The sequence below is a fragment of the Phascolarctos cinereus genome, unplaced genomic scaffold (genome assembly GCF_003287225.1).
Source record: "Phascolarctos cinereus isolate Bilbo 61053 unplaced genomic scaffold, phaCin_HiC Scaffold_2;HRSCAF=192, whole genome shotgun sequence".
Classification (NCBI taxonomy): domain Eukaryota; kingdom Metazoa; phylum Chordata; class Mammalia; order Diprotodontia; family Phascolarctidae; genus Phascolarctos; species Phascolarctos cinereus.
The window spans coordinates 273710648-273722994 of NW_027555625.1; the positions used below are offsets into that span (position 1 = coordinate 273710648).

General features: G+C 42.1%; 1 protein-coding gene across 1 annotated transcript; it reads right to left on the bottom strand.

The window, feature by feature from the left end:
• Nucleotides 1-7246: 7246 nt before the first annotated feature.
• Nucleotides 7247-8566, bottom strand: LOC110193741 (metallothionein-like). Its single transcript, XM_078150061.1, has 3 exons — nucleotides 8436-8566; nucleotides 7756-7821; nucleotides 7247-7470 (listed from the first exon to the last, which is right to left on the bottom strand). The coding sequence occupies exons 1-3, from the start codon at nucleotides 8461-8463 to the stop codon at nucleotides 7376-7378; spliced, it is 189 nt and encodes a 62-aa protein (XP_078006187.1). The 5' UTR covers nucleotides 8464-8566; the 3' UTR covers nucleotides 7247-7375.
• Nucleotides 8567-12347: the final 3781 nt, after the last annotated feature.

Genomic DNA, 12347 nt, shown 5'->3' on the forward strand with positions numbered 1-12347 from the left:
AATTGGAAACTAAGAGGATGCCCTTCAATTGGGGAATGGCTGAACAAGTTGTGGTATATGTATATGATAGAACACAATTGTGCTGTATAAAATGATAGAGGGATGGTTTCAGAAAGCCCTGGGAAGACTTATGTGGACTGATGCAAAGTGAAGTGAGCAAGCAGAACCCAGAGAACAATTACATAGTTAACAACAATATTGTAAAAATAACTAACTGTGAAAGATTTAGTAACTCTGGTCAACACAGTGACCTGCCACAGTTCCAAAGGACTCATGATGAAAAATCCAATCTATATTCAGATAGAGAACTGATGAGTTCAGAGTGCACAATGAAACGTCTTTCTCTCTCTTTTTTCCTTTTCTCTTTCCAGAACATGGCTAATGTGCAGCACCTCACAGTTGTAGTGGATTTTGTGTTTCGTGCCTTCTTAAAGGGTAGGGAAGAGATTGAGGGAGGGAAAGAATCTGGAACTGAAAATAAAATGAAACCAAATTTAAAAGATTTTAAAAATAGGATACTTAGGTAGGACAAAAATAAATAATAAATGTTCGTTTGCTTTCTTCCCTCCTACTACCTTTGTGATTACTTGGCAAGCCACTTAACTCCTCTGAGCCTCAGGCAATTAATTCTAAGACTCATCTGCTAAATTATACAAGGATAGGATCTATATCTCACTGATAAAATCACTGCTCCCTGCCATATTGACATATCTATGTTCACATTCTTATACAAATATATTTAGACAGGTCCTATGTGTAGATTGATAATCTTCCCAGAACTGAGTAGGAGACCAGTTGAGCTCAACCATATTTGAAAATTGGTGCAGCACTTTCCTTTATTTGCCAGGAAAAATTTGTTGCCAGACATTATCTGGGACATGGGTTACCAGAAATGAAGATGTCTGAGCATGAAGCAAGAGCAAGAGCCTCAGAGTTATTCTTCGTACTTGCCCTTAGAATGGTCAGAAGAATGGAGGGAAGGCTTCCACAGCACTAGATACACCCTCCTTCAAGGACTCATAGAAAGATATGAAGAGCGTCCACACTGATTGGATTGATCTGTTTCCTCAGAGTAATTAACAATTAGTCAATCAATCAATAAACATTTATGAAATACCTACTATGGGCCAGGAACTATGATAAGTCCTGAGGATACAAAAAAAAAAAAGACAGAAGACAGTACCTACCCTCAAGGAGCTTACAATCTAATGGAATACATGTACCCAACAGAACCTTGACAAACACACTTGGAATAAAAAATGGGACTGCTTCAAGAGAAGGCGCTTCAGAGTCTTTGGATCAAAACCAGAAAGCTGAGAGAATTTGTGCTCCTGGGTATTTTTAAGGCAATTGGGGTTAAGTGACATGCCCAGGGTCACACAGCTAGTAAGTGTAAAGTGTTTGGTTTGAGGCCACATTTGAATTGAAGTCCTCCTGACTTCAGGGCCAGTGCTCTATTCACTGCGCCACCTAGCTGCCCCATCCTGGGTATTTTTGAACTAGGGAAATGCTTCTTTCCCTGAGCAAACTTGTTTCCAGCAAATGGCCCCAGTTTAGGGAGACTCCAGAGATGGATTTCTCTATTGAAAGGTTAATAGCAAGCAGAGATGGTGACCACTGACATTTGAAATGCTGGTAGAGGAAAAGTTCTTCTTTCCATAGAAATTAAAGATTTGAGGAATGGGAAATGTGTTTCCAAATTTATTTCATAGATATCTCTTTTATCTCTTCAACTCTGTCTCTTTATATCTTTTTGTCTTTTTCACTCTATGTCTCTTTGTCTGTATTTTTTCTTCCTATGTACCTCAGTTACTCTTTTAAAAATCTGTCTGGTTTTCCCTTTCTTTGACTCTCTGGTCTCTCTTCCTCTTTCTTTCTTTCTATGTTTCTCACTCTGCCTCTCCTGCTCTCTGTCCTTGTCTTGGTCTGTCTCTCTCTGACTTTTGCATTCCTATCCTCTCCCAAGGTCTCTTTGAAGAACTTCAGTATTATTTGTGAGACATGGGAGACACTGGCACAGGACTGCCCAGCATGGTGTGCCCTCATCAAAGAAGGCTCTGTGCTCTATGAGCAAAGCAGAATCACAGGAGCACAAAGGAAATGTGAGCTGTTCAAATCTAGAGACATCTTCACTCCAAATATTCTAACAGACCCCTTGTGCCTGACCTGTGGTGGAGCCTTCCAAGCTTATATTGGTCTGATCAGCCATAACAGAACACACTGCCTAACTCCAATATCATAAGGTCATCGATCCTCTTTGAAAAATGAAGGACAAACAACATACATATTCTTTGCCTTTACAGTAATGGAATTAAAAGATGACTGAGAAATGCCCAGAATTGTGTCATTGGTATGTCATGGTGAGGGGGGAAACACACATTCCTGGAAGTTGATATTTAGGGTCCACATTATATAATAAATGATAGGAGAAGTCCAGTGAATAAAGGAAGGGGACAGGAGAGTGGCAAGAAAGAAAGTCATGTGACAATGAGTTGTGCTTTCTGACCTTTACTTTCATCACCGACTATATGTCTTTTGCAGCTGGAAATGTTACAGGAAGTAATGGGGTAATAGCCTTTCCTCTTTGCCAGGAAGCTTTCTTTGAAGGTAATGTTTTTCACTACAGGAAATCCCAAACATTCAGATTTGTCTGTATATAACCTTAGCTCACACAGTTCAGTGAGATGTCATGCTCAGAGTGGGGACCCTGATGCTCTGCCAACCCTAAAGTGCCTTCTGTGATTCCAAAGCCAGATGGGATCGTGTTCAGTAGAGTTTTTATCCTGCGTCCTTGTTAGGGCTGGGGGAGGAAGAGACAGAAGGTGTCCTTTTTTCTTCTTTTTAAATGTTTTATTAATGCTCTTTTCTTTTTCATACCATGTTCATGTCCCAATGATTCCTACTCCCCCCCTCCAAAGAATGCTCTCTTCTAAAAAATAAATACAATTCGGCAAAACAAATAAACATGATGGCCACATCTGAAAATATACGTGCCTTAATCTTTTCCTGTAGTATACCACCTCTATGCTGAGAGACAGGAAGCTGCTATACTATTGGTCCTCTAAAATTAGGATAGGTGACTGCATTGATCAACATCCTGAAATTTCATAGTGTTTTTTTTTTCCATTGCATGGTCATCATGTGAATTGTTCTCCCGGTTCTACCAGTTCATATTATTCTACCTAAGTTTCACTTAATTGCTTCTATTGGTATTTTTTAAACCATATCTAACACTTCACCAGTATTAAGAACTCCTTATGTAAAATTCCCTCAGTGTGGACAGTAAATGACTTGCCCATTGTCACATAGTCATATGGGTCAGAAGCAGGACTGGGACCCAAAAGTTTTCCTGAATCTGAGGCCAGCTAATCCTGCTAAGCCACACTGACTTTCTATCATTTCTTTCAGCACAAGAGTATCCCAACACAATCAGGTGCCATCCTTCTAACCTTGGATAAATATTAGGAATGTGTAGTAATCCTCAATGAACTAGGATGTATAATTAACCCAAACTCTCCATTCTTTGAACATACTCAGGCCTTTGGCCCTGTTCTTTCCTTACTTTTCTGCTTCCCCTTGGTCTCAAGAAAAATGAAAGCCTGTGTTATTATTATTATTGTTGTTGTGGTTGTTGTTGCTACTGTAGAGGGGACCTGTCTAAGGGAGAGCCCAGAGCACGCTACTCCCACCCTTCACAGAGTGAAGAGCAAATAGAACAATGCAATTGATGGTGCTTTCTTAGCGAAGAGGTGGGTTGGGTTAACTGACTATGAAGTAGTTTAAGGGTGAGTTTGAAGGAGAAAGGGGGAAAAAGAATCATTCAAACAACAAGCACTTGTTAGGGTCTTACTATGTGGCAGGTTCTGTGCTCCTCCCTGAGGATGAAATGAAAGGAAAACAAAAACAGCCCCCACCCTGAAGGAGCTTACCTACTAATCTATACATCTGTAAATTAGAGCATACAAAATAAATACAGAGTAGATGGAAGGGAGCTGTATAGGAACTGCATGATTTCATCATTAAGATGAAAGCTCAAGGGGTTAGGGGAACCAGGAAAGCTTCCAACAGGAGGTAACATTGCCGCTGCATTCTGAAAGTTGTCAGGGAAGTCAGGAAGCAAAGATGAAGAGAGAGATCATTCTTGGCATGGGGGACAGCAATGCAAAGTCATAGGAGACAGGGCATCCTATTTGAGGAACAGCATAGAAGCCAGCATCTGCAGCATGTGAAGAGGAGTCAAGTGCATGTCTGAGTCCAGGTTGTGAAGAGCTTTAAATGCCAAACAAAAGAACTGCTATTTGATCCTAGGGGTAATAGGGAGCCATTGGAGTTTACTGTGCAGAGGGAATAGCCCAGTCGGATTTGCACTAAGAAAATCACTTTGGCAGCTGTGTGGAGGATGCATTGGAGTGGGAAAAGACCTGAATCAAGGACACCAATAAAATTATTGCATGATTATTGTATTTATTGCAAGAGGTGTTGGGATGTTTATGAAAGGAACTGTAAAGAAAGAAATTATAACATTCAGCAACTGTTTAGATGTGTGGGGTGAGTGAGAAAGAGGAGTTGGAGATGACACTGAAGTTTCAAACCTGAGTGGTGGTAGCCTCCACAGTAATGAAATAGTTAAGGGGAGAGGAGGGTTTGGAGGGAAAGTTAATGAGTTCTGTCAGCAAAGGAGTCTGAGAAGGGGCTTACAGAGAGGAAAAAGGAGAGCCAAGGGAGAGCAAAGCTATGAAAACTCAGAAGAAAGAGTATCTAGGACAGGGGTGGGGAATCTGTGGCCTCAAGGCCACATGTGGCCTTCTAGGTCCTTGGGTGCAGCCTTTTGACTGAGTCCAAATTTTACAGAACAAATCCTTTTATTAAGGGGCCTCCAGGCTGCAGGTTTCCCACCCTTAATCTAGGAGGACAAGGTGATCAACAGAATCAAATGCCACAGAGAGATCAAGGAGGATAAAGACTGATTTGGAATTAAGGGGTTGTTGGTAATTTTGGAGAGAACACTTTTAATAGAACGATAATGTCAGAAGCTAGTACAGAGGGTTTGAAGAGAATGAGAGGAGAGGAAGTAGAGGCACATATAAGGAGTCTTTGAAAGGAGTTTAACCGAGAAGGAAAGGATGATAGCTACCAGGGATGGTTGGCTCATGTGAGGTGTTTTTGAGGATGGAGGGGAGATATGAGCATCTGTAGGTAACAAGGCAGAAGCCTGTAGATATCAAAAGATTGAAGACTAGAGAGAAAATAGGGATGACAGTGAAAGTAATTTGGTGGAGAAGATGAGTGTGGATGGGATCAAGGCTGCATGTTGTTCTTGGCAGGGAAAAGGGCCACCTTGTCATCAGAGATTGGCATGAATGAAGCCATAGTGAGGGATGAAGTCTGAGGGACTATTGCAATAGTTTTCTAATTAATCTCCCTGCTTCTAAGTGTCTTCCCTCTCCAATTCACCCTCTTAGGGATTTTCCTAAAGTATAGGTCCCCTTTGCTCAATAAACTCCATTAACTCTCTGTTACTTCTAAAATTAAATATAAAGTCCTTTGTTTGGCATTTGAAGCTCTTTACAGCCTGGCCCCTTCCTACCTTTCCAGTTGTCTTACATTCCACTCCCCTTCGTTAGTACCACAATGTTGCCAAACCAGCCTCCTTGCACACAGCACACCGTCTCCCATCTCCCATCGCCATGCCTTTATGTTGGCTGCTCCCCAGACCTACCTAGAATGCCTTCTCTCCTAACTTCTGACTTGTAGAACCCTTGGCTTCCTTTAAGATTCCAGTCAAGCACCATCTTCTCAAGCCTTTTCTGGTCCCCTCAGCTGCTGGTGCCATCTCTTCTAAAGTTCCCTTCCATCTATTCTGTATTTATCTTGTATGTTCTGATTTATATGTGGTACCCAGCACATAGAAAACTCTTAATAAATGGTAAATGGTTGTTTAATTGATTAATTTATTGGATCCTATTCCAACTCTTTTCTATTCCTATACTCCTCACAGTTTCTAAGAACTGTGCAGGCCCATAAAATTATTCTTATGAATTCTCCTTAATTAGTATTTAAGCTCCTGGAGAGTAGGGATTGTTGCAGCCTTGTCGTTGTGTGTTAGCATCTAGCCCAGTGCCTGGTACATAGCAGGCACTAAATAAATGCTTGTTGATTTATTGATGATAATAACAATAGCTATACTTCATATAAATCTAGCACTATCAATTTTCCAAAGTGTCCTGTTACCCATGATTTCATTTGTTCCCACATGGGAAGTTAGAGTTCTGTCCCAAGGATCCAACTATCCTTAGAATTTCCCAGGAGTAAATCCAGCCTCAGACACTTTCTAGATGTGTGCAAGTCACTTAACCGTCTGCCTCTTTTCTCTTCTGTAAAATGAGCTGAAGAAGGAAACGGCAAACCACTTCAGTATCTTTTGCCAAGGAAACCTCAAATAGGGTCATGAAGAGACAGACTTAACTGAAATGACTGAAACACAAACTGAAAAGATTACTTTTGGGGAATGACCTGTCCTTGTCACTAACCTAGGTTTCCTTATCCTCTGATGATTATAGGAACCTAATGATTTGTCTGCAAAGGGCCTGAAACTTAGCATTGTTGCAGCAAAAGCCAAAGCATCTCAATTTGAGGAAAGAAGACTGAGAATGAGGAGCTGGTATTCCCAGGTTTCAGTCTCCATTTATTGTGTGAGCTGAGGGAATTGTCATTCCCCAACAAAAACATATACACTGAAGCAGTGTGTTGTAGTAGAAGCACCACTGAATTCTGTGGATTGGAGTCCAAGATCTGATACTCACTAGCTCAGGCCAGTACTAGACCCTAGGGCTCAGCTTTCTTCTATATACAGCAAGATGACAATGTTAAAATGGGGGGCCTCCAAGCTTCCTTCATGTTTTAACATTCCAGAGCAGGAGTGGGGAACCTTTAGCCTTGAGGCCACACATGGCCTTCTAGGTCCTCAAGTGTGGCCCTTTGACTGAACTGAAACTTCACAGAAGAAATCCCCTTAATAAAAGGATTTGTTCTGTAAAACTTGGACTCAGTCAAAAGGCCTCACCCAAGGACCTAGAAGGCCACATGTGGCTTTGAGGCGGCAGGTTCCGCATTCCTGTTCTAGAGGTCACTGACTGACAGGCCTGAACAGAACATTCCACCCCTAGGAGGCCTCCCAAACTTCTCTGCCCACAGGGCTGAGGTATAGCGGCCCTTTTTATACCCACATACAATAGGACCAGAGATAGAAAGTTATTTAGTGAGTTTATTTTCATTTCATTTTGGAGGGGGAAAATGGGTAGAAAACACATCTGGGAGTATAAAAAGTCAGGTCTGTACAAATTCCTCTATCTACAGGCACAGGAAGGTGGGAGTATCAGTGGCAGCAGCTGCAGCTCTCGGTCTGGGGGGCTTTGCAGACACAGCCCTGGGCACACTTGGCACATCCTGCTGGGCAGCAGGAGCAGCAGCCTGAGAAGGAAAGACAGGAGGTGAGTGTGAGGGAACCTGGAAGGGCCTAGTCATAGGGATGTAGTTCAGAAGAAATGGAAGGATGCTATGTTATCAAGTATCCTAATGGGGAACTAAAGGGATTTTACATCCATACGAAAAGAGCACCACCTTAAATCTCACCTATGGATCTTCCGAGTTGATACTCAAGCATCTCTCTATGGTGGCAGTAAAGGGCAGGGTAGTTCCAGCCATAGAAAGTCCCTGTACCCCGCCTCCCACTCCCACATTCCCTCTTCTACTCACTTTTCTTGCAGGATTTGCATCGGCAGGATTTACATTTGCAGGAGCCTGCACAGGTACAAGAGTCACCTGGAGAGAGAGAAAAGGAAAGAAAGAAGTTAAGCAGAGAAATAGCCCAGAGTTCTGGATACATGTAGGGGTGGCAGGCACAAATTTGGGATTCTTCTTTATCTTTCATTCTCCAGTCTCCACCCTTAATCCCCTGCTTCCAGGGCCACCAAGAACCAGGCTTGAGATTTTCCCAGGCTTTCCTTAATGCAGCACCAAACAAGGTGTCCCCCTGGCTTTCTCTAGAAAAGTATCAGGAAGGAAACGGGTCCAAACTCAGATCATAATTATGCCCCATTATTGAGAGCCCCAAAAATCATAGCGTCTGCTCTTTAGGGAGCACATTTGTAGAAAAGCTGCTAAGGTCTGCTATCTGTATAAAAAAATCCCTTTTCAAGTTTACTCTTAATTCTGCGGCTCAGACTGTTAAGCACATTTATAGTTCAGAGATTTGGCTTTAGGACGCTGAGGAGAAAACAAAACTTTTTATTACTTCATTTAAAAAAGAAACCGTGACCCTCTGCACGCCCATAGCCTCTTTCCATCAAAGCCCACAGCCATCCTCCCAAATCAAGCCCAGCACAGAGAGGGGACCCCAGCTCAGTAGATGTCTCCAGAACCCAGGAGTCCCTTACCATTCTCGCAGTTACAGTTGGGGTCCATGGCTAGGCAGGTAGATGTCAGGCAAACAGGTCTCACAGGAGGATGGACGGAAGAATGATGTGAAGGTAAGAATCGCGGCTCCTCCTTTATGGTGAAAGGACCAGGAGAGTTGAGTGCAAAAGCTCCGCCCCTTTCCTCCTCCTTCTGCCCCTCCCCCCTCCCCAAGGCCAGCCTCCTGCACACAGCCCTGGCGTTGTGCTGACTCATTCAGTTTGTCTGTCTCCGGAGTACATTTCCAAAGTCCAGGAGTGCTGAGTGCAAATCTTTGGGCACGGCCACCAGATCCTGCCTCCCACACACAACAGGGGCTGTGTGCAGAGAACAGAACTCATGCTATCCCCCACCCCCTCGTTCCTGAATAGCCACTCAGTCCAACCAGTCCCTCACCCCCACATTCTCACCCATTATCACATTTATCATTTCTAGTCACATTTCCAGTTCTAACAAGAGACCCAAGTTTACTATAAAGGTCCCTGCTGTCCTTTCTGTCAGTGGAGATAAGGCCAGACTTTTCTATTCCCATAATTCTTAAGTATGCTTGACATTGAGTCCATTTTTCCTGCTAGAGACCCCAGGCAAAGCCCTGCCCCTCTGATTGTTCCCCTAGGGGCAGTCAGGGTCGAAGTTTCCTTCTTATCCATTATCCATCCAGATTTCTTTAGGAATAAGTTGAGAATTCCTGGAATAGGTTAGAATCCTCTTAAATCAAGGGTTCTAAGGTCTGTCCATGGACAGATTCCAGGCCTGGGTCCTTGAACCTGGATGGAGGGGAAAAAAATTATACCTTTATTTTCATGAACATCTAGCTGAAATTTAGCATTTCTTTCATCAATTTTTTAAAAAAATATATTATTCTGAGAAGAGAGCCATGACACCAAAAAAATTAAGGACCTCTGATCTTAGGGAGGACTTGGAAGATATGTTCAAAGCCAGTTTGGGGCTAGTGCATTCCTTGATTTGTATTTTATCTCATTTAAGTGAGTTTCTCTTCCTTGGTCAGGATCCTCTAGTCAGGTTACTACCACTCCTCTGTTTTCAAATCTAGGACACAGACTAATCCTGGCCCTTTGGGCACTGTGTCATAGGATCTAAGAGTTGAGAGAGAACTCAGAGAGCATCTAATCCAGGGAGTCTTAACCTTTTCTTGTGTCCCAGACTCTCTTAGAAGTCTTGGGAAGCCTTTTAACCCCTTTTCAGAATAAGGTTCTTTGAATGAATAAAACACAAAGAAATTCTACTGAAACACAGTTATTAAAATATAAGCACACAGACACCAGGTTAAGAATCCCCAAACTGCTGATCTATCCCCTCCCTGTCTCCCCTGGATTCCTTGCTTCTGGAGAAACCGGCATTAAATCATTCTTGCAACAGACATTTGCTGAGCACCTGCTTGTTAAGGAGTGGCCCTGTCCTTAATGGGGTGCTGAATATAGAGAAAAAAATAACCACAATCCCTATGCTCATGGTGCTTAAAGTCTAGCAGTGGAATGTGACATGGCAACAAAATTATCTGTAAAGTATGAACCTTTGAATTCTAACATGCTAAGATTGATGAAATATCTACAATGCGAGACAGTACAATAGCTCATAATGATATAGTAAATGGAGTTTTGCAAAAAGCGTTGGCCAATACAAACATAGAAGAGATCTGAGTCTGGATAGGGGACAGGGGGCTCTGTAGTTAATCACGTACACTTATTGAAGGAAAGAATTTGGGACCAGGGAGTAAAGCCCTGACAGGGCTGAGTTGGGGGAGGGGTGGTATGCCTTGCTTCACCCTTCACACACACACACACACACACACACACACACACACACACGTCCATGAAGTAATAATAATAGTAATTGTTGGTATTCAGTTGTTTCAGTTGTGTCTGACTCTTTGTCACCCATTTGGTGTTTTCTTGGCAAAAATGCTGGAGTGGTTTCCTTTTCCTTCTCCAGTTCATTTTACAGATGAGGAAACCAAGGCAAATAGAGTTAAGTGGCTTACCCAGGGTCACACAGCTAGTAAGTGTCTGGGGCCAGATTTAAACTTAGGGAGATGAGTCTTCCTGACTCCAGCCCTGGCACTCTAGCCATTGTACCACCGAGTTACCCCCAAAATGATAGCTGATATTTATATGGTGTGTGCCATATTTATTTGCCAGGCACTGTGCTGAACACTTTACAGATATTATATCATTTAATCCTCACCATTTTTTTAAATCTCCATTTTACAGAGGAGAAAACTGAGGCAAACAGAAGTTACATGACTTGCCCAATAAGGTCAAATTTGAACTCAGGCTTTCCTGACTCCAGGCCCAGAACTCTTATCATAGTGCCATCTATCTTCCTAAAAAATTAGCAAAAGGGGCTAGTTTTTAAATCATCCTCTTTAAGTATAGCTATAGGTACTCTAAATTTGAGATCCTTGACCTATAGCTAACAAATAAACATACTACTGGAGGAGATGAATTATATCAATCCTAGCATTCTTGCTATGAATGAAACTACAAAGAAGTTTCAGCTAAAGGGAAAGAAGAATCATAAGATACTCCTTGGAGGGTCAAAGAAAGAAGTTATTTGAGTTAGATTTATCATAAGCCCAAAGCCAAAAAGAAACAATTCATGGGACCTTTGATCATCTCATATTGTGGTATCTATGACATGTATCTAAGAAAAAAAGGACCATGAAAATGGTTATAACATCAATTGCAGGGGATGAAGAGGTAAATTCTTTGAAGGCCTCCACAAAGCCCTCCAAATTAAATCTGCATACAATCTGATACTTGGTGACTTCAGTGCAAATGTAGAAATAGACTAGATGAAGAAAGTGAAAAATATATCTGGGTCAACATTCATATTTTGAATTCCAGTGGAAAGTTGCTCTCCCCTTTCTCCCTCAGAAAAATGTCTCAGGGCCATTCCCTTTTGCAATGGAAATAATTTAGATAGAAATAGCGACTTGAACTTTTTAGGAAATAAAGATAAATTAGAATACTTTGAGTGTTTATTTCTATCTTACTTCTGCAGTTTATTGCAAATTCACTATTTTGCCTTGACCCTTAAACTCCTGGGAAAATCTCTTCTTGTTTCTCAAATTATAATAATGTACATCTCTAATCTTAAAGTAGTTTCTTTCATGGCACCCTAATTCCTGGGACTGTAGATAACAGATTTCTACATCCTGAAACCATTCTCATCCTAAACTGGCTGTATCATCTAGTCAGTCACTGACCTAGAATATCCAGGACCCGAAAATCTGAAATAATTCTGCAGTGCATCAGAGCTGGAACTTTTCTGCATATCAATCAACCAATCAATTAACAAGCATTTCTTAAGCACCTATAGTCTGAGAATTCAAAAATAAACTCTCTCTTCCTAACTTCCCTATTACTATTGAGGGGACCACCATCCTCCTGGTTACCCATGCTCACAACCCAGATGTCCTCCCTGATTTTTTATTCTCTCTCATTCCCCAATGTCCCATCACCGGTCAAGTCATCTCCTCTCCATTTTTGTAACATCTTTCATATATGCCCCCTTCTCTCCACTGATATGGCCACTACCCTGATGCAGGCCCTCATCACCTCATGCCCAGACTATTGCATAGCATGCTGGTGGGGCTGCCTGCCTCAAATCTCTCTTAACTCCTGTCCATTGTCCACTCAGTTGTCAAATTAATCTTCCTAAAGTGCAGGTCTGACTATTCACCCTGACTCCCACATCCATGTTCAATCAACTCCAATGGCTCCCTATTAGCTCCAGAATCCAATATAAAATCCTCTGTTTGCTTTTAAAAGCCCTACATAACCTGGCCTGCCCCTGCCTGTCCAGTCATCTTATACCTTACTTCTCCCCCCACCCCCTGCCACCCTCAGAGTTTAGCCATCCCCCACTGC

Excerpts from the sequence above, each read along its gene's own strand:
- LOC110193741 (XM_078150061.1), bottom strand. The coding sequence starts at position 8,463 with ATGGACCCCAACTGTAACTGCGAGAATG. Across the intron at positions 7,822-8,435 it reads CAACTGTAACTGCGAGAATG|GTGACTCTTGTACCTGTGCA; the intron begins GTAAGGGACTCC and ends CTCTCTCTCCAG. Across the intron at positions 7,471-7,755 it reads ATGCAAATCCTGCAAGAAAA|GCTGCTGCTCCTGCTGCCCA; the intron begins GTGAGTAGAAGA and ends TTTCCTTCTCAG.